This window comes from Calidris pugnax, unplaced genomic scaffold (assembly GCF_001431845.1).
Source record: "Calidris pugnax isolate Ruff unplaced genomic scaffold, ASM143184v1 scaffold18, whole genome shotgun sequence".
Taxonomy (NCBI): domain Eukaryota; kingdom Metazoa; phylum Chordata; class Aves; order Charadriiformes; family Scolopacidae; genus Calidris; species Calidris pugnax.
This window is the reverse complement of record NW_015090812.1, coordinates 1,140,032-1,161,973: the sequence shown is the minus strand read 5'-3', so window position 1 is coordinate 1,161,973 and position 21,942 is coordinate 1,140,032. Positions and strand designations below refer to the sequence as shown.

At 42.1% G+C, this 21,942-nt stretch overlaps 1 protein-coding gene across 3 annotated transcripts in view; it reads left to right on the top strand.

Annotated features, from left to right (window-relative positions):
* NFIA (nuclear factor I/A) overlaps positions 1–21,942 on the top strand; it is a 363,025-nt gene that overhangs the window by 284,475 nt on the left and 56,608 nt on the right. For 2 of the 3 annotated variants that reach the window (XM_014939240.1, XM_014939239.1), the window contains exon 6: positions 1,839–1,966. In XM_014939240.1, the coding sequence (XP_014794726.1) occupies positions 1,839–1,966 (128 nt within the window). Of the gene's footprint in view, positions 1–1,838; positions 1,967–19,314; positions 19,354–21,942 lie in introns of all 3 variants that reach the window. The other variant, XM_014939238.1, reaches the window with a different exon arrangement.

Below are 21,942 nucleotides of genomic sequence, written 5' to 3'. Positions count from 1 at the left end.
CCAGCTTTGCAGTAAGAAAGTGCACATGTAAAAAGCCTCTATAGTTTCAATATAGCTGTTGTTTTTATTTTTTAAAAATATATCTTTAAAGAGAGGCTCTTAGCAATAACTTCTTACAGTTTGCAGTGATTGGAAGAATATTCTACATCTTGCACTTAGTGTGCACATTATGAAGCTCGGTGACTACAATTCCCGTTACACATCAATTAAAAACTTCGTGCTCTTTCTTTTTTGCATGTAAACTGTGTACCCTACAGTGCTCATCATTAGCACCATTCTCAGGTAGAACTTAGTTGTGACTCCAGAAGCAAAAAAGTGAGGTTATTAATGTTACTTAAGAGCTCAGTTGTTGCTCTTCTATTCTTCTGCAAATAGCTACCACTGATAAGGAGCTAATTATAAACAGCATGGGTAGTTAATAACTTGGTAATATGTTTGTTTTCCTCTCATTAGGCTGTTCCCAGTCAGAAAAAAAAAAAAAAGTATTCCTTAAATACACAGACTCAGCAGAATTATCAGGCGGTAATTATATTGTATGCACACAATTTCCCCTATTGACACATAACAATTCTCTAAATTAAGGAATGGCCAAACCTGCATTCCACGCATACCACAAGAATTATTCTTCCTGTTTCTCACAAACTGATTTTGCATACCCGCCAGCTCCTACCTGTGCAGGGCTTCGGGTGGGGAGCGGCGGAGAGGCTGCGAGTTTGAAACCAATAGCAATCGCAGTGGAATATTTTATGTCTGTTAAATATGTTCCCCCTACACAGAGGAGCCTGTTCTTGAATGCCTTAAGTCTTAATAGAATACAGATTCGGTGAAAAAAAGTGAGCTGACCCAGCCTTGGAAAAGTACTTAGAAGAGCAATTCTCGGTAACGTCCCCACGCAGTCTGTACAACTCATTATAGAAAATAGAGCCAAGCTGAGTGTCTTTGGCTTTGGGATTCTCTCCCTGCAAAACTGCTGGAGTCTGAGTCAGGGGCCACCAGAGATCACTGAAAGGGCTCTTCTGTCTCCTGAGCCTTTGCTGAGGGAGGTGTGATATATCACAAGGGAATCCTTTAGCACCGACACTGGCCAGAGATACCAGCTGGGGGCTTTTTATGCTTGGTGCCATACAGTTGCAGAGTAAAATGATTATATTTGTACAATAACGTGAACATTTGAACCAAGAATGGATATTTCCATCATTCACTTGTCTACCCTTCTTCTTATGAAGTCTGGGTTAACTTAATGGCTACAGTTAAAAGATTTAAGATACACGTTTGAACTGATAAACAATTTGTCTTTCCGAATAAGCTGTGGGAAAACCTGACAGTGAAAATAAGTCTTGGGTGTCATTACCATATTCATTCAAATTGCAAAAATCACACAATACAAATTAAATTCTTGCCTCTTCATTGACCTCTGTATGCTTTGAAAGATGTCCTACTTCCTAATCTATAACAGCCTAAATGTTAAACTGTCTTCTAGTTAAACTAATGTGTGTTTGGGGGTTCAGTCTGGACTCTGTGAGGGGTTGTTCTGTATCTCACTGAAGCTTAGTCCCTGGCAAGGAAGCAAATCAGAAACCAAAAGTGGATGCTGAGCAGTTGGGTGGGCAGGATGGTTGTGCAGAGCTCACACCTTGCCCTTCTCAGGGCCCTAAATCTGTTATGGTTTCCATAACCAAGTTAGTCTCAGGCAAGGCTAGCAAGATATGTCCCAACAGAAGCACCTTTGTTCCTTTCCATACGTATAATATTTATTAGTTGGAACTTGATGATCTTTAAGTTCCCTTCCAACCTGAACCATTCTGTGATTCTATAATTCCGTGTTTTTCCTTTCTCAGCTCTACAAAACGTCTCAAGTCTGTGGAGGATGAGATGGACAGTCCTGGTGAGGAGCCGTTTTATACAAGCCAAGGGCGCTCTCCAGGAAGTGGCAGCCAGTCAAGTGGATGGCATGAAGTGGAGCCAGGTAAGCCACGGCTTTCAGGAGCCCGAGAACACCATCTCCAGTTGCTCTGTTTTGTTATCAGAATCCACTGAATGCTCTGTAGAAAGGTGATCAATGCTAAACATCTTGTAACTTCTGAGAAAAGGTCAGTTTAATGAAAATATTGTAGTGGTTTTATTGCTCCTGCAGCTGTGAATGTTTCTATAGTGTGTCACTTCTGTATTTTGGCCAAATATCTGAAGTATTTAAATAATGCAGCAAAAGATAGGCAGTCTTTTTCTTGCAAAACATCCAGATTCAATTCTGGAATAGCGGTGACAATCACTTAGCAAAAAGCAATACTTGCCTGGGCTGTGCCCTACAGTTGTACTGTTTAAATAAATATCCCTAAATTTATATAAGGTAGAAGGACTTTTCAAGCATTATACAACACTTGAGCTCACTCGGTAATGACTTTTAAGAGACTTGCAGAAAGAGTTGGTTTATTATTCTGTAATACCATGAAATGTGATTGGAGGCTTCATATCAAAATAGATCTCACCGGGTTTTACACTTTATAAGGTTTAGGAAACGGTTCTTCTGCCTTTTCTCAGTTAATTTTTGTGTGTGATCTTTCTTGTTGGTCATCTTTTGGGTTATGTTATGTTACATACTTAACTGTCCATTGATCACTTATCTTGAGATCATCTGGGTGCTTAATACTATTGAAAATATTTTTCTGGGTCAGTGCTACATGCGTAGGTGAAGTTAATGCCTCGGTTTTGCTTACAGCTAAATAGTCAATATTTATTGCCAATAAAAATTAGAGAAGTCTTATTTGTTAGGTGAAGGCAAGCAGTGCTTTCGTCTTCAGCCTCCCAGTGTTTGGGAGGGCCCTCTAAACAGCCCAAAGGATCTTTCGCAATACATATTTTTTTTTCTTTCTTATCTGTTTGGATTTAAAATAGTATGGTTTTGGTTTGTTTGGAAACAACACACTCTTGTCCAGGGCACTGTGTATAATGAACTATACAGCACAGAAAAGTAAATTCAACCTGAACAGCATTAAAATCAGTTCCGTGGGCACTTGGCCAGCCACCTATATCCTTCATCATGTAGGAAACATACCCACAGCTTTCTCTGGAGACCCTGTCAAACAGCTGTCCTTTACAGCATGCCCAGAAAGTCACCAAATTTGGGCTATTCCAGACTGGGAGGGGACTGATTCCCGCGCCTGGGAGCCCTTGGAGGATCCCCTGCCAGCTGCCCTCTCTCCTCTAATGAGGAGGAGCCAGCTTGTGGGCCCTTATTGACTGCAGATGTGGCACTTTGGCAGGAGGAGAGGGTGGACCTGCAGGCAGACAAGTGCCAGGCTCCCCGTGACTGCTTTGCCGCCGCCATCCCCAGGGCTCTGGTGTTTTCAGTGAGGTGTCCTGCTCGGTAGACACTAGGGGCTGTTTCCTCCATCAGCTCCAGGCTCCAGATGATGTAAGGCAGAGCTTCACCTTGTGCTGAACTGGTCTGCTCATGGAGCGGCAAAAACACGAACAAAAGCTCAGCGCCCATCGAAAGGGAGAGATCACAACCTGCTCTGCAGACACAGATGGCTAAAAGCTGACTGGGTCACTGCTTCTACATCATTGTCAGACTGGGGGCTAACTCCCCCCAAAGTTTGGGGTACTCTTTGTTAATGACAAATGTTCTTCATTTGTGCAGCAGCCAGAGGTTGGCTATTAATTTTGCTGTCACTTCTGGTGGTTTTCCCCACATGTGGTCATTACCTCTTGTCTCATCCAAGTCCTTACTAGATGGTGGTGCTGGGCTGCTGAGCCTGACAAGAGAAGTACCTAAAGCCTTACACTTCCAAAGCACCTCCATCGCTCTTGGCACTACTGGGTGCTCATCATGAAGAAGCACAATTGCCCATGTCAAACTCCCTGAGGTGCTCAGAAAGGCAAGAACAAGTCAGAGAAGAGAAGGTTCTTCCTTCCTCATGACCTTCCTCCCTTACTACAGAAAAATCCCAGATCCTGCTTAGTCTTGCCTGTAAAATGGCAGAAAATCACCTTGCAACATCAGGGACTCAAGCCAGGTACCAACTAGATATAGCTCAGACTCACCAAGCTATCTATCACTGTCACAGCAATGAAGAAAAAGAGCTTTATCCTGCCTGCGTGGGATGCACTTTCAAACCATCTCTGTGCTGTATCCACGCAGCCCCACCCCAATACTTCTGCCCTGGCTTTCCAGCAGCCTGTCCTCTGAATTCATTGCCTCAGCTTCTCCGTAAAACAGGGTCACTGCAAGAGCAGGGCTGGCAGAGAGATTTCCTAAAGAGCCACAGCTCATTAGTGCCGAAGGACAAAACAGTACTGAAGTGTCCTTCTGTGCCAGGGCAATGGTGGTATGTCACTGGAACAAGGTGCTCCCCTCCCTGAGGGACACGTCCTGCTGTGGTCTGTGCACAGTGCCCTGCCTTACTTCAAAAATCACACCTGGGTCCCATATTAACGCCTGGCCCTTTGTGTTTGACGTGGGTGCTTTGTCTCCAGAGGTGTAAAATGTTTTATGAGTCTTCACTGGGGCATCTGCCTAGAAAATATATTGGTCATCTGAAAGCCGTACAAATGATGTTAACATCCCCTATTACCCGGTGGCTTGCCGCAGCGTTCCTCTCTGAGAGGGGAGCTTTGGAGCCTGGACCTGTTTCAGATCCATCCTTCCCGATGTCTCTCCTGCCCAGAAAAAGGCCTTGCCATTTATTTAATCTACAGTGAAAATTATGGCACAGTTTTAACATACAATAATCTCCGAGCTTCAGTGTTTTGGTTTTTTTTTCTCACTGAAATTTGCAGTAGAAGTTTAAAGACTGAAACCATCTCTTTGTTTGACTTGGCGTTTCTTCCCCGTGGTTCATTTTATGCTGTGTGGGATAACACAGGTATCGACGGTGCGGAATGATGCTGGTTGGGAAGGCAGGCTGAAGTTTTATCCTGTGCTGGCAGAGTAGCATAAGCCAGGTTTCCAAACTCCATAATTAAACCCTGTCCTTTGGGTTACCGGCCAAACAACGGGAGGAGGAAATCAGACCAAGGAGAGGAAGCTTAGACTTGTCTGTGGGATGGCTGTTCTGGCTGGGAAGGAAAGTTCAGAGAGGAGCCAGCAGCCAGCCTCCCAGCCCAGTAGGATCCACACCAAAGATAATAATATATCCTTTGGCTTTATTGCCTTTGAGTAGATTGCTTCCTCGCAGGAGATTTAGATTTATGCAGAGATAGCTTCTTGGCCTATGTGCCTTGACAGGTTTATGGGAGCAAGAGGATGAATATTCTCTCTGTGTTGCATTTGCTTAATTCTGAGGTGTGCACATGAGAAAAAGGGGGGACTCTAACGCAGGAGCAGGTGGGAAGCACCCGGGTGCTTGTGCAGGGAGACGGTGAGAGGGCTGTAGGGAAAGGTCCTGCCTGGGACAGTGCAGGGAAATCAGGTCTGTGTGTGAGGGAGGCTGGAGAAATGCCACGCTTGAAAGAGAGCACAACATAGAAGAGAAAGGGAAAATCAGAAGACAATTTTAGACCATACAGAAGGGAAAAAGTATAGAGGGGAAAGAAAAAAGAAGAAAAAAAACAACACAAATGCCAGGAAAAGAAAGATTTGACTTCCTAGAAAGGAAATATGAAATGGAATATGTGAACTCCTCTTAGAGAAAGAGAGCACTCCAGGCAGAGGGTTATTTACCGCCAGCCGTGACTAGTCGCTCTACATCTGTCTCCATTTTTTTCTCTTGAACAAATTCCCTTTTTGGATACTTTCTTCCTGCTTTGCTTCCCTGTGATTGCCCCTGTAAGTGGTCTTTGGAGGGCAGGCTGTATACTCAGAACATATGTGCAAACTGGCAGGAGAACAGAAGAGGACAAAACCACTCTGTGTGCTATTTAGATTAGGCAGTGGATGCTTCCCCTGTGCCTACTCTTGGGGTCTCCGCTGCGTGCAGAATCCAGGCTGCACCTATTGTCCATCCACAGTCCTTCCTCCACGCTTTTCCATCCTGGGCTCCTGGGGCTCGGAGCACCCTTGACATCTGTCTCACGTGGAGGCTCTGCTGGGTGTAGATCCTACATACTTCACCCGCCAGCAACATGACCTTTCCGTTCGTGGCCATTTCAGACCCCTAGTAACAAGCAGAGGACTCAGCCTTGTGTTTTTTACATCTAGATACATCTCGCAAGCAAGGATATAGCACTCTCCTTATACGTCAGATATGACAGCCAAAGCAAAAACCAACATTCATTCCATGTTCCTTGTACTGTATTCCTTGAGTCTCACATCCATTTACCTGCACTCGAAAGCTCCTGGGGAGCTCTCAGGCCTAAAAAGGCTGGAGTCTGCCAGAAAAGATGAATTTCCTTTCACAACAGGAAGGCTTAGGAAGTAAAACAAAGCAGACATGTAGTAAATTACTTCTGCTTTTCAAATACCTTTTGCGGGATCCTCCTTACCATTACTTTATCTCAGCACTTTCAGTACATAACTCTTGTTAACTGAGAAGAAGGGCAAGAGAGGATAAAGATGATGTTAGTAAGAAAATAAGGAACATCACACTGGCTTTGAACTCATGCACAAAGCTGGCCCGTGTTCAGTTCTGTGGCAGCTCTGTTTGTAATGGGGGTAAGCCATAATTACAGGTATAAGTTTTTTAATTCCATAATAAGAGAACATTGAGTTAATGTGTATCAGTATTCCACTTATGCATTTTTTTAATGCATTCTCTTGATTCAGTCCAGAAGTAATGTTCACATTGTGCTCTGTCAGTCGTTTTGTAGTGTAGCATATGGATGATATTTGCCAATTTGACTTCCGTTGTATTTCTACAGCGTGGCACAGGAGAAATGTTTAAGATGCAAATTCAGAGTATCCTATTCGTTTCTTTACTTAGATCCTCCCGGTACTTGTATTTCCACAGGTTAGTTTAGTCCCTAGAGGACAGTAAACCCAGGGCAGGTACATGTTTGTACTCCTTGTGCTTCTTGAGATACCTGAAGGGACAATTAGCTCTGCCTCAGTTGTGATCTTGACCAACCTACAGCACTGCACCCTTTTGCAAAATGGGTGGAGCTCTGTGGTCCTTCTTCCACAGAAAGACTGATAGGGCTTTTCCTACCATAGTCATCCTCCTTCCCTTGCCCCAGCTCCAACCCCGGCTGTTCTGCTGCCGGTCACGCTGTGCTTGGCTTTTGTGTGTCTTCACCTTGAAAACCCCAGGAACCAAATGAGACTTTCAGTGCAGAAACCTTAAGGAATTAGTAATAACACTCTCACTGCATGACTGAAAGACATATTTACAGTTCTAGGGGCTTATGAAGTTGATAATATTATATGAACCTGCAGTAAGCTAGAGAGCTCCCTGTTAGACTGCTGGACACGTCTTTGGTACTAAAGATGCTATTAAAGTCAGCCTCGTGATTGCTCACTACACCACTCAAGCTACTGCTGCTCGTTCTCATGCCACCATCTATGGGACTGTCTGAAAATAATTCCTGAGCAATTTCTTTGCAGCTGAGGAGCTGAGATCCTATTTTGGCATGTTTCCCTCGCAGTGACAGTGACCCCTAACTTAATGGTACCGTGTCTCTCCCCATCGCAGGTTATGGAACAGCCACGTGCAGGCAACTGGTCCAAATTCTTGTTTCAATAACTCTTTTCTTAATCTGGCATGGGCTTTCTTAACAGATTCTCAGCACGCAAGAAAATTTCTTCTCTATATTTACTCAGAAACTTTTATTTATGTCTTACACATGAGAAAGACTCATTCAGGCATAGATCAGATGACCACAGGAGTTTGTTTTCAGAGTCTGTTTGGAATTATATCTTGGAAATGCCAGAGAAAGTGGTATAAGGGAGATCCTAGATTGTGTTCTTTATGCATTCTTTATGCCCTAAACGCAGTTAGTGCCTGGCACTACCTAGAAGATAAAATATGTATAATATGTCCCAGCATCAGTGATGCAGAGTGCATCTGATCTGTCCTCGGGCAAAAGCTCTATGGGCTCATCAAAAAACTTGACGCCACACACTAACTTGGAGCTCAGAGAAGTTTCCAATGATTGTGCTACATTACTGCCAATGCAGAAAACATGATGCAAAACACGAGAACCATGTATTATACAAAATAAGGAATAGAAAAATAATCCCTTTTTACTGGGAAACCATTAAACTTCAGACCTGGAGTATTTGATATCAAATAATTCTCTGGCACCACTTTTCAGTGCCTCGCTGTGGTGGGCAGGCACTGAACATAGGAATTTCGTGATCTTTATTCATTTCCTTAAGCTGAACTGTTTGGATACTCATAGACCTGTTTTAGAAATACAAACCCAAGGGAACATCTCTTTTCCATAGCCCAGAGGAGGTCCACATCCAGGATCCCTGCCAATGATATTTACTCAGTATTTCCCAGATGTGACATTGTCTTGCCCTCCAATTCTCAGTGTGTAAAGAGAAGTCAGACAGCACACTCACATAGCCATGAAGATTGTACTTGCCTTGTGCAGCAGCTTCATTACATACCTTGACACGTCTATCAGCAGGCACCAGTGCCATTTTTTCCTCCATTGAACTTAACATCTTGAGGCATCTTGGACAAACCTCCAACCCATGGCATACTTTGGCTCGTGGAATGGGGGGTCAGAAACAGATCGTGTTTCTCTGGTGGCCAGAACATTTTGGATTACAGCACAGAGAACTTCTTCAGGTTCATTTGTGCCGTTAAGCTGAAGAGATGCCATGAGCAGTAGGGCAGACAGAACCTGTTGCCTCTCAGGTTCATGCAAACTTCCACCGTTCATTTTATCTCAAGAACCTTTTCTGAGCTTTGCTCAACTGTATTCTGTGAGTAGGACTCCTCCTGTTCACCCCGTTTCCCTGTTCCCAGTAACACCCGTGCCTCTTCTCATCTCCGAGGCTTTATACACAGTTTCTCACATTTCTCCCAGCGCTTACAGAGTCTTCCAACGTCCTTGTTGGAAGGAGAAGCAGAGTGTACTTGGGCCTCTCCTACCTTTCATGCTTCCATGAACTAGCACATGGACTTAAACATGGCCCCATGAAACCAACCTGAAAAGTTGGTTTCAAGTGAACAGGTAGTTCCCCAAAGCCAACTGTATGATGGGAGCATACTTCAAGGAACTCCAGCTACTGTAGAATACAGAGCATTTCTTAAATGTCTTTTTGCTTTCATAGAGTCCATGTGTTCCCTTATCCCTGCTCCCTGCGTTACGGTATCCCATCAAAACACAAGCTGCCCAGTGGTTTTCAAGAACATAAGATTTTTCTTTTCTTCTAAGAGCAATAACACTTATCAACTTTTACTGAAATACCATATCAGCTCCTTGTCACTGGCAGTCTACAGTTCCTGCCGCTAAAAGTTTAATGCATTTACAGGAGCACTTAGGCATCAAGACTTTGATATCACAATCTGTTAGTCACAGGTGCTACATGATAGGTTTGTGTTAGCACATTATAGATCTTTTATCAGATACTGCACAAAATGTGTGTGTTTCTCTGCCAGGCAATCAGAATCAGGCTGCTGCATAGTTGATGAGTTACTCACCAATATAAGTTGTTGTTTATTTTAAACAGAACTTTTCCAGAACTGCACCTTAATGGATAACTTAAACTCTAATTGGTCAAGGCCAGCAAAGATCAAGAACTTAATGGGAGCCAGGGAAAATGCAGTGGGTCAATAGTGGTGCTTTGAGCACTGTCAGTCTTTTGCAATAGCATTCATCAAGTCAAATGATTAACACTACTCATTTGCTGCAACAGACATAGTCATTTTGACAGCAAATTACCACTGGATCAATAGCTCAGCTTTTCTTTGGCAATTCACGTAGGAGCTTGAGACCTGTGACAACATGCCATGCTGCTGGCATTGCTGTCTCAAAATCATGGAACAAACTTAGAGGCAGGGAAGGAACTACTAATTGAAAAGTCAGTTCAGATTGAAAAGTCCTAGGTGTTTTCACACCTCTCAAAGGCTCCTGTTTTTCCAGAAACTGATAAACACAACAGACTTGGCCCCGAGATTCAGCCTACACTGTATTTTCCATTTTTAATAAAACTAATAATCCCATGCAAGTGTTAGAGCACATGCCTCAGCTTTGCTGTAATCCCCTGAGGAAAACATCCCTTCAGTATGGTCCCGGAGAAGTCGGCCAGTCAATGTTGTGGCTTTGCTTCTTGCATCTAATTCCAGATGTCAGGAAATGCATCATTTAAAAATCGGTATGGAGCTGTAGGAGTTCTCAGTTAAAAAATGCAGAAAGTGTTTTACTTCAGATACCAAATTAAAGCTGTGTTTTCAACTGGCCTGGTGTTAGCATCGTCCACACATACTATTTTCACTGACTTTAATGACCAAGTCACAAGCAGATCTCTGTGCTGTGGCGTAAGATCGCCTGAGCTATTTCTGGCTCCACACACCTGAATCATTTTTCATATTGATAGGAAAGATTTAGTGCATGGAAAACTATTCCCTGACAAAGGCTGGAGTTACGCTTCCTGATGACAATGAGATTTTTGGGATGAGAGTGCTGTATTGGTAGTCCATGGACCTAACATTCTTCAGATGTCCTTGCTGGCTGAGCCGTGTTCTGCCACCCGTTCTCTTTAACATATACATATAAAGCAAAGACAGTGACATGGTTCGTGCTTCACTTTTGTCACCAAGTGAAAATGATAGGTTTCCTCCCTATTGGGAGAAAAGCAGACACTTCTATACCTTTCAGAGGTGAGCTTGGAAGGACAGAAGCACCTTCTGTTAGAAAACGGCCATGCATTTCTTGCTGATTTGGAGTCTGTCAAACATGAATCTTTGTGAGCTTTAGAGGGGTCTCCTCTGATGCAGTTACCCTTGAAGATCATCTGATAGTGCGGCATGGGGCTGTTTAATTGCAAAATGGGATTAAACACATTGAGAGTATTGTACCTGTCTTCCAAAAGTTGAACTAGTTTTCTTGTTTGCTTCTGGGACCAATTCAGGATGTTGACTTGGATCTATAAACTCTTGTATAGATTAGATCTTGGTTAGGAAATGGACTGCATTCCTTTCATGTGCTGTCTTAGCAGTTGAGATCAGCAGACATGCTTTTTTCTAATGTGTTTGGGAAGCAGAAGCAATATTTTATCTCCTGTGGTATGCTGCTGGTACAGAAATGTTCAGGCTTATTAATTCTTCAGGACACAGGAAAAGTCTTCATCACCTGTGTAGGCAGTCATGGGAAAGGACCCACTGCAAAGACTGCATTTAACAATATTTTTTTTTTTGGAGGCAGCTGGAAAATATTAGTAGTCTTCAGAGCCAATATACGGTACATATTGAGAGCCAGTAAATGATGCATATTATTGCAAATTCCTGTGCACTTCTGCATTTTATAAAACAGATAACTAAAATACTCACCTAGCCAGAGCAGTTCCCCAAGGGATGCACATTTCCAAGTAGAGGACAAACCAAAAACACAGAACAGAACAGGAATTAGCCATATAGAATGGCTAAGTGGTTGAAACAAATGGTTTTAGGATCACTGAGTAAGGACCATGACCTCCTTTTGCATCAGTCAAGGCAACTGTGAAACTTTGTGAAAGAAGCTCACCGCAAAACAGATGCTGGGCTATCTTAGGTAAATAAATTACCAAAAAATAATAATAAAAAACTCCCCTACACATTTTACAAAGCACAGCTGTGTAAATATTGCATGAGACAGGGGAGAGGGGGAGAGATGTAACATACACCCTTTTTTATGCAGAAGTTCTGCTCTGGGCGCTGTTTATTAACATTCCCAGTACAACCATCACTCCACTGCGTAGCACACACTGCGGCTACTGTACTCCGTGCACACGTTTTGATCTTGGCTTTGGAGGAGAAAATGGGCTTTATTTGAAAGGAAACATTTTCACCCAAAAATGTGCAATGCGAGGTGTTAGGGGACAGAGAAAAGATGATACAGGAATGGGAACAGGAAGCAAACTGCATTACATCTCTTTTTTTTTCGTTTCCTTTCCCACACTGTGTCTGCCACACCGACTCTGGATGCTCCCCTGGCTCTCCACAAAGCGCGGAGCAATCCTGAGATCTTAATTTCATGGAGCTGGATACCTCCTGCCATTTTCCTGTTTCTCAGCTGCCAGGTACCGCGCATTCCAGCCTACAAAAAACTGTGGATCTGCCCACGGAGAGGAAAAAATGGCTTTTTCAGCTAGACTGAAGGCTCACCTAGCCCAGTATGCTGTCTCTGACAAGAGCTGGTAGTGGACACTTAAAGAGAGAATGCAACAGCAGGACAGGCATCCAGTGATGCTTTTCAGAGTACAGCCTCACGGATTTTTGGCAGTAAACCGCTTGGTTTCATGAGCCAGAGGCTCTGTTTGAGTCTTTGTGTTTGACAGCCTTCAGTGGACTTTTCTTTCGGAGATGTGCTTGGATGTTTTTAACCCCTTCTTTGTTTTGGCCTCCACAACATCCCATGGCAGGGAGTTCCAGTTTTACTGGGTGCTGTTTAAGGAAGAACCACTTCTTTTGTCTGTTGCCTGATCATTTTGCTTGATGGTCCAGAGTGGGTTATTTTATTATTTTTTTTTACTGCCAGAAGTAGTGAATAAATCATTCCCTGGTTACTTTCTTTCAAGTTAAGTGCTGCCCCAACACTTTGACCGCAGCAGTCAGCGAGCATGGGAAAGCAGAGAAATCTGTCTAGCAGCCTGTTAGCTCAGGTAACAATTTGGCTGAGTGGCTGCAGAGCCATCCTATACCTCCAGGAATGTATATGTGCTGTGATAGCAGCTGTGGTGTTCACCCAAAGTGGGTTGTCTGTAACCTTGACCCATAACCCCAGAGCTACGACAGGAATGTGGTGCTACCCCACTGGAGGGGCTGTAATAAGGCCACCGCAGCCTAAATAAGGGATGCTCTTTAAGTACTCACAATTTTCTTTCATTTTCCAGCTCCATAAAGACTTAAAGTAGAGCAGTGTCTTCATCTAGTGTGTATACTGGCTACAGTTTTATTCTGATTTCACTGCTCGAGGGAGAGCAGGTAATCCATAGCATCCTCCACCTCTGCTTACCCACACCGCTCTGGCACAGCCTGCAGCCCTAGTGAGATCATCCCTTCTCCTCTTCTCTTACATCAATGGTTGCTGCTATTTTTAGTGTGCTATACACCAAAAAGCATAATATAAGAGACCCTATTGCTAAAATTAGCTGGGAAATTATAGGCTGTTTAACTGTTTTGTGCATAGTCTTCATTTGCCTCGCTGGGATTTGCGCGCAGATCTTTGAACCCCCAGAAACCAGCAAAGTGAAATGGCACCTGCAGTCCTCATGTCCAAGAGCAGTACCCTTGAAAAGAATGGGACTATTTTATACCAGCAAGGGCTGGAGATAAAGTCTTAGTTTCCACCTCTAGGAGGGAAGTACATTTTATTTTAAAAGAGATATTCAAGGAGAGGCTCGACGAGGCCCTGTGCAACCTGGTCTAGTTGGGGGTGTCCCTGCTGACTGCAGGGAGGTCGGACTAGATGACCCTTGGAGGTCCCTTCCGGCCTGGGAAATTCTATGATTCTATGATTCTATTTACAGTAAACAAGGTTCAAAAAACATAAATATATGGACTTTCTTTGTACTCAGTGCAACGTCCCCTTTTATTCCAGCAGCCCATGTTTGTCTCCAGGAGTATTATCTGTGATGCAGTCTGCTAATGCACTACCTTGCTCCAAACAGGAGAAAGCACTTTGGCTGTTGTCCAGATTTAACCCTGTTATAGGGCTTCCCTTTACCGTTAACCAAAATAAGGGCAAATGAAAGTAGAGCATCATCCTGACCCTTCCTCTGAGCTCGGCCAGTCGTAGGTGTGAGGTGCAGCTTGGAAGCAAAGGGTAGTGGTCATTCCCACTTGTTTCATGACTCTTCTGTCTCTCTCTGCTCTTTCAGTCCTTAAAATCTACATCTCTTTTCCGTTCCTAGAGTGAAAATTGCTTGGCCACACCAAATCTGCATCTGCTGGGCAAGGAGCTGCTGCTGACTGTCAAAGTAAAGCTTTGACATCTGACATCAAAATGATTCCTGAAAAAACTCCTCTGTCACACAGGCAGAACTGCAAAGTCTGGCCATTTGGAGATTTTAAAAATTAAAAGGTCCCCAAAACAGCTGTATTTCTTATGCAAATCCTTCACCAAATGGGAACTTATAAGTTATTAAATAAATTGTTTGCCCTCTGTTAAAAAATGATCATCTAGAAACCCAATAATTTGGGGAGCACAGGTTTTAAGAGGGCAAAGCATTCTTACAAACAACATTTCTCCCATGTCCTCTGAATTATATTGCTGTTGTTGTTTTAAAGTGCTATTTCCCTACTTTTGCAGGGTTTTTCTCTTTAATGTTATGTGGAAAACCCTGAACAAAAAATGGCACTTAATGCAGAGTAAACAGTGGCAGTGACTGAATAGAAACCTGATGTCAAATATACAACCACCCTGGGAAAGTGAAAATCCATTGCTTTGTCATCTCTTCCAGTTGTTGCCTTCTTAAGTGTATTATTCATAAAATTAGGGATTTAAAAACGCACAGAAACATTATTTTTTATATTCATAGCGTCACTTTAAAAAAAAATGGTTAAAAATCGATTTGCTGGCCTCTTGGGGAAATGCTGTAATGTTTTTGGCTGTCTCCTACTTTCTGCTGCCAGCTAAAAGTACCATCTGGCTTGTTTAGGGCCCTTTTCCATATCAGGTGCTTCCAAAATTCTCCCCAACCAGAGGATTGTTTCGTTGGGTTGCTTTGCCTGCTGAGGCATGTGTCCTGGGCTGGGAATCCTACTGCTTCTGTTCCCTGCCATCTTGCTGACGGTGGTGTGTGTATGTTTGGGCACGGATCTTGCTGCCTCTCTCTCCCGAGGACATTTGCATCATTGTCAGCTGCACATATTAAATTGATATGCAGGGCTCAGAAACACGTATCCCGTCTTTTGTCCCTTTTGTTTGTGCAATTGTTGTGGTTTTAATTCTTCTTTGACACCTGGAATATCACAAAGCTGCTGATAATCTGTTGGCTACTAAGGGAAATGACATTGATAGAAGGATAATGTGTGTCAGACTTATATCTAGATAATTGCAGACACACCCCAAACCCTCGCAGCTCAGGGAATGAATATCCTAAATCCATTATTAATTTGGAGAGTCATATGTGGCAGTTGGCTGCGGAGTCATCCTCTCGCCGCAAGAGTCACTTGCAAGGCGTTTGTAAAAGCCAGTTTTGGTTAATTCTGCGTTGCTGTGAGGAGTTGTTTGCCTAATACGAGTGGGTTTGGGTACGTTCTTGCTGCCATTTCGTGGCAGCCTGAGGAGCTGTAACAAAATGGGGTTGATGTCCCAACCCCTCGCTGAAGGAAGCCTCCCGTGTCCCTCCTCCCATACGGGCAGGAGACACTGAGAAGACGAGAACTGATGCCACTATACGTGGCACCGGGTGAAACTGACACCTCGTCCTCAGGACCCTTTGTTTTTCCAATTTGCTCTTTTACTTAGAAATAGAAATCTACCCCTCAAAGGATTTATGAGTAGATTTGAAGGATTGTAGTTGCTAAGTATAGACTTTTGATGTGATCGTATGGAAAGATGGAGCGTGTTTTGAAATAGATACTGCCGTAAGCTGTCTTGTCCTATTTCTAAAATGATCTGTGCCATACACTGCTGACTTTTCCTGTCCATCCATTAAAAAGTGAATTATGAAGAGTGCTGAGACAAACAGATAGTAGTTTAACCTTGTTAGTAAATATCAGGTAGCTGATATATACTGCTAGAATGTTACATCACAGCCTTTCTCTTCAATATAGGTTTATGAAATTATCTTGTTACTATAAAAACTGCCTTCACTGTGTACATTCTTCCAGAGGTTTATTGTTCTTTGTATGTTGGCACAGTAGCATGACTCTGAAGAGTCAGTTCACCATGCAGTGAATTTTAAAGACTTGGGAGATGGCCATATCTATTTTTTAGCAAAGGAATGAAAGCTTTTTTTTTTCTTTTTTTTTTTTTTTTCCTAAGGTATTAAAAGTTTCAAAAGATGTGCTGAAATGAAAAGGAAATAATAACTAAAGACCGGATGGGAAGTAGTGCCTCAGAGCACTGACTTTGTTTGCTTGTTTCCCCCCAAATCTTAATATTTTGAGTACAAGTTAATATTTTAAAGCAAATAAACCTGTTTTGTGAACTAGTAAGATACTTGACGTATATCACACATTATTCATTTATTTTTGTGTGAGTGTAATAAAAATTTCACAAGCTGTAATCTTGTTCTTTTAATAGAGAGAAAACTATGCAGAATATGTTGCTTAGAGTATTAGATAAGCTACAGTGTGTTAATCAAATATTTTCGTGATATGAGGGCAGTTGAGAAAACAGTACAATTTTTGCTAATGGCACTGGTAAGTAAACGGATCTATCATTACATTGTCATGAAAAGTGACATTGAGCAGAAACACCCTGCCAATCCCTAGAAGATAAGTATTTAATGTAATTAGACAGACACTGTCTCCTTTGTTGAACGTAGCATTAATCACCCAGAGAAGTCCAACTTTATATGAAATGGCTTTTTCTGATATGTCTTTGTATTAGAAAGCTTCTTACGTGGTTTTGTCACGATGATATATTTGAAGAAATGACTGCTATAGCTATACGGTTTTCCTCATGACATATCTTGCTGTTCTGTGTTCCATAATATTACTTTTTTTTTATTTAGCAATGTTACATTATATAGCTGTGGCTTGTTTCTAAGTCTAGAAACCTACACGCATTCGGACCTGAACCTCTTTGAAACAGTTAATGCATTCAACTTATGAAATATAAAAGAAACACAAATAGCTTCCATTATGTTCTTCACTTCTTCCTGTGTGGTGTTAGCGCAGGTTCATTGATATGGCACAAGCAAAATGTTCCTTGCTTCAAATGCTAGTTCATAATATCACACACACACACAAAAAAGAACTTCTTTCTATGAAAATCTCATTGTTAAATCGATGAAAAATGTTGCCCCCTTCCAGAATTCATTGGCACTACATTTTTTTTTATATTTTTTATTTTTTTTTCCCCTCCTCTGTTGCTTGTAATTTGTACTGTGAAATGCTGTCTGGTTATGAACTGGTATCAACTTGAATCAGTGCACAGCTGTGTCTTCCCACCTTCTCAGTGGTGCAGAGGGCTTTGAAGGGGAAGAATAGGGTTTAGTCAAAGATGACAGCGGACTTCACCCAGTAACAGGTGGAGGTCAAGTCGGTTTATTTGTTGGGATGAAGAGAGTGCAGAGATGAAAAATCTTTGCCATAATAAGGTTTAGGAAGAAAATGCTGACTAGTCTAAGCTTTGATTCCAGCTGACAGATCCTTTTCTAGTGTTCATTACTTGATTTCACAGTTCAGGCAATTTTAAGAGGCTTAAAATTATATTTCTGCTCTCCTCTATAAAACTTTTCGATCACTTTCTAATTTTTGCTTTAAGTAAAGTTACAGGGACTCCCTAATATATCACTCCTGCCGTTAGACTCTTACAAAGTCGATACGCCATCAAAAATGAAAGGATAAACTTTTTTTTTTTTTTAGATCCCTACTTTTACTGATTCTCTTTTATAAATTAAGCAAAAAATTTCACATGTAGGCACGGATTTTATTAGAAAATTAAAACTTGAGAAAAACTCCCCAGAAAAGAGCGTGATGCTTAAGGAATCACTGTTCCTGCCTGGGAATAGGGGATTTTTATGTTCCCGGTGGCGGCGTTAATGAAGCCACGCCACCCCCAGCGTGCTCAGTTTCAATCACCAAGCGCCGGTGAGCCGTGCTCCGTCCTGAAAGGGAGTCACAGCAAGACCCCGGGCAATCAGAGCAGAACGTCCTGACGTTGCGTGGCGGTGCTGGGACCGCCGTCACCTCTCGGGCATCGTTGCATGTCAGTGCAGCATCCCAAAGGGATTTCAGAGGGCTGAGCGCTGCGAGTCTCTCCTAGGTTAGCCTCCTGCCCTGGAAGGGGAAGGTAGGCTTTTTTTTTTCCCTTTCCCACCCGTTTTTTTCTTCCACCACCACCACCTGCTTTCCTACCTGCTGCAGTGGGCAGAATAGGAGTATCTTTAGCCATTTGCTAAAATCTTCCCCCTCAGACTTTCTATTACTTCTGCATTCATTCTTTGCAGGGAGAGGAAACTCACTGGTCAAACCCTTGGACACCAGAATAGTTGCATGCAGTTTCCCAGGGAGCCAGATAGCTCTAAAGCTTCCCAGTGAGTGACAGTTTCTCTCTTCTATTCTTCTGAAACATGTGTTTTACACATATACTGAAAAATGTTAATATCAATTTACAGCCAGATTCTTGCTTTTTTTTTTCTTTATAAAAAAAAATATAAAATCTCCCAAAGTATATACACTTAGAGCACCTCAGCACACATGTCACTTTTTTATGTAGGAAAAAGTGTTGGATGCTCTTATACACATAACATCATTGGGCTCGAAAGCTGTTAGCTCATTGCGAGTTAGTGGCAAGAACACTGGACTTGCCAGCAACAAACTGTGAAACCCTTTTTGTGTGACGAGTAGAAATCTCATGGGGTTAGAAATCCAAAAAAAAAAAATAAATAAAAAAAAAATGGGGGGAGGAGGGGTGTGTGTAAATCTGTGCATTTGGATTCGAGTATCTTCAATACCATGATGTCAACTTTGTCCTAGAAGTCCTTGAATCGCAAATCATTGGAGGCTGGGAGAGTATTTTGGAGAATTATCACTGTATGCTTTCCCGGGTCTTTTACTCTTTTTCTAGGCATCCATTAGTTACCACTGTCAGAGAGGATACGGGGCTAGGTGGATCCCTGTAATCTGATTTGGCATGGCTATTTTTCTGTGTTCCTAAGCTCATGAGATCAAGTTATGTAGGATTATTTCATAATGCCAAGAGCAGCAGTTTCTGAGGTTCGACAAAGCTATCTAGCAAAGTGTCTAATAAAAGAAAAATCCTGTCCCATACTGTAGCTTTCTTGGTCCAGTGAAGCAGCAGCCTCATGCATACAAATCTTGTAAAGTTACTTCTCATAGCTCCCTTTGTCCCTTCGTTTTTGCAAGCTAAAGTGCCATTTTCCTTTTTACAGCTTAATTGAACCTAAATGCACCCATTTTCTGCAATGTGGTATTTTGGTAATTTTACTATTTGCTCGTAAGTTTTCCCTTAAGCGAACTGAAAGCTTCCCCTTTATCACTTCACTGGGCCAAGATTTCACACAGTATCCTGCTTGCTACAAAATATGATAGTGTTCTCTCTCACCTTGTTTCTTTTTTCTTCTTTTACTTTCTTTTATAAAATTAGGATATCTAAGAAACCCCGAACACCGCGGAGCACTACATGGTGGGTGTGCTTATTCAAACAATGCCAATGCTCTTGTTCTCGGTGCATAGACATTTTGTGTTGGTTTTGGGGGGGGATGTACCAGCCGTCCCCTCTCGTGGGGATTCTCCGGTGTCTAGTAAGGAGAGAGCTCCTGCTGAGTGAGAGCGCTGGAGGGAGAACTTTAATATTTGTTACCTCTGCCCTTCCCATGCCTGTTTTCATGAAACTTGCCGGGACTTTTGCCCTACGAGCCCTCTGCCTCTCCGTCAGATGTGTTCTGAATTGCTCAGTAGATGAGAGAGGTGTTGGGCAAGCAGACCTGCCCGCACCATGGTCATACACGGCTCCTCTGGAAACAAAGCCAAAGCCAAACTGCTGTGCTCTGCCTTCTCCGCAATGGAAACGTTTTAGTTTTTCCAGGAGGGGATTCTTTGCTCCTCCTGGAATCCTAAAGCCATTGGGGATGCAGAAAATCGAGGCTGATTTCATCTATCTGATATCACCCGCCTGTTGGGAAGCGGTTTGAGTCCCTGCTGCCTAGGAGCTGCCAAGCCCTCCCCAGGAGATGCCGGTGGCAGGTCCCCAGTGCCATTCCAGCAGGCACTGGCCGGTGTGCAACTGGCAACGGGCACTTTCCAGTAAAAGAGCACAGCAGCTGTAGGTCAGCTACAAATTATTTTTTGTGTTACGGAGAAATGAGATGATGTTCAGTCCTGTGACTGTCAAACCCAGGCAGTCATATGGCAAAAATGCCAAGAACCACTGGATAGCAATACATAACAGTTCCATGAGTACACTCTTGACCTGTCAAATTATAAATCCATTTCAGTTTGGTACGATGCACATGAATTCAGTTTGCAACTCTTTCTTTCTTTGGAATAATTTATAAAGTCTTCACCTCAAATTGTGCAGAAATCAGGTGACTTTACGGTACATGGTAAATTACCTGAGCTATTTTCAATCCTGACCACAGCTCTTTTATTAATTAAAACATATGTTCAATGGCAGTGTATACCAATTAAGTCTTCAAAACCAATATTAACACCAAACTTAGTCTTGTCATCATCAGTTACAGGCAATAACTGAGGCCACAGGTCGAAAAAATCTGCATATTTACCCATCTCCATCTCATGCCTTTGGTGTTTAGCAGCCATCATTATTATATATAGCCTGGATAGCCAATGATCTTTTGATGACATGCAAATAATGAGCAAATGAATTTTGAGAAAATAAATAAATAAAAAAAACTCCACCAGAAAATTTGACTCCATCCTCTTCAGAAACTAAAATTCCCTTTAGTATCGCTTGCAATTTAGCATCCATATGCATCTCAGGAAGATATAGTTGAAACATAAATCTATTCTGGGTCTTTTACTTGCAAAAATATCATACCTCAGCTATAATCATATGCAAAGACTTTTTAGAGGGCTTTGTAAATGCCATCCAAATTTATGATGGCATTTTTTGCCTTACAGCTATAGATGTTCTATCCCCAAAGCACCCACATAAAGGTATATTCTCCTATGGATGGCTGCAGTTTGTCCCTGCTGCTATATCTGATCTGCCAAGTATGCTGAAAAACTCTCAAATAACATTTGAAATGAAACAAATGTAGTCATGAATTTTAAATGATGAGATGTTTAAAGACGTCATCAGAAATATTTTTTTATTCTTATTACAATATATATTTATACAATGCAAAAATATACTGAAACTAACATAAATGAAAGGGAAAAAATGAACTGTTATCTTGCTGTTTATTATGCTTCTCATTAAAGTTTTTAAATATAAAAGTCATGAAATTATATTTTGAAGAATCTGGTAATAAGTGGAGTACTAGTTTAATAGTTATTGAAAGAACCACTTGGGTGACAAAGCAGGAGTGAAGGCTAACTTAGGGGATCTAAAACAATCCAGCTGATGGTGTAAAGATAGATACAAACAGCGAAGGTAATACACTCTATGGGAACATTGCACCAAAGAATTTAAGGCAGATTTTAATGGGGGAAGATTTTAGAATAATGGTGAATATTATAGTGCAGTTTTTAAATTCTGTAGGCAAGATTTTCCATCAGCAGAAACTGATATTTCTCCATTGTAAATGGAGCGGCACTCCTTTACAAAGGAGAAATTTCAACCTTCTTTTTCCTAAGTGACATCAGAATTTTGATTCTAACTTGAATTATCATTTTTGGATAAAAATTGCTGAGGAGTCCAAAAGCATTTAAAACCTGAAGCCATTGAATCCATTTAATGCGCCTTTGGCACCTCTCTCTCTCTCTCTCTCAGTCCTTTTTGAACATTCTGGTCCTCATTTTAATCAATCTCTTTTTATTAAGTTCTTTGGCTCATTTACTCGTACGTGCATTTGCTTTATTTTATTTGGAACATTTCTTTTGTAGTGTCTTGAAAAAGAGTTGTGACATTTCTTTTGGATGGCTTCTTAAGTATCTGGCAGTCACCTATGATACGATGTTGATGGGTACGGATAGATTAGCTCTGTTTTCCTGATGATCTGTCAGATGTCGAGTTCTGAGGAAACGGGTTGTGTGTGTTGGTGATGCATATGCAGTAGTTTGATAAGTGAATAGAGGCGGGGGGGGGGGG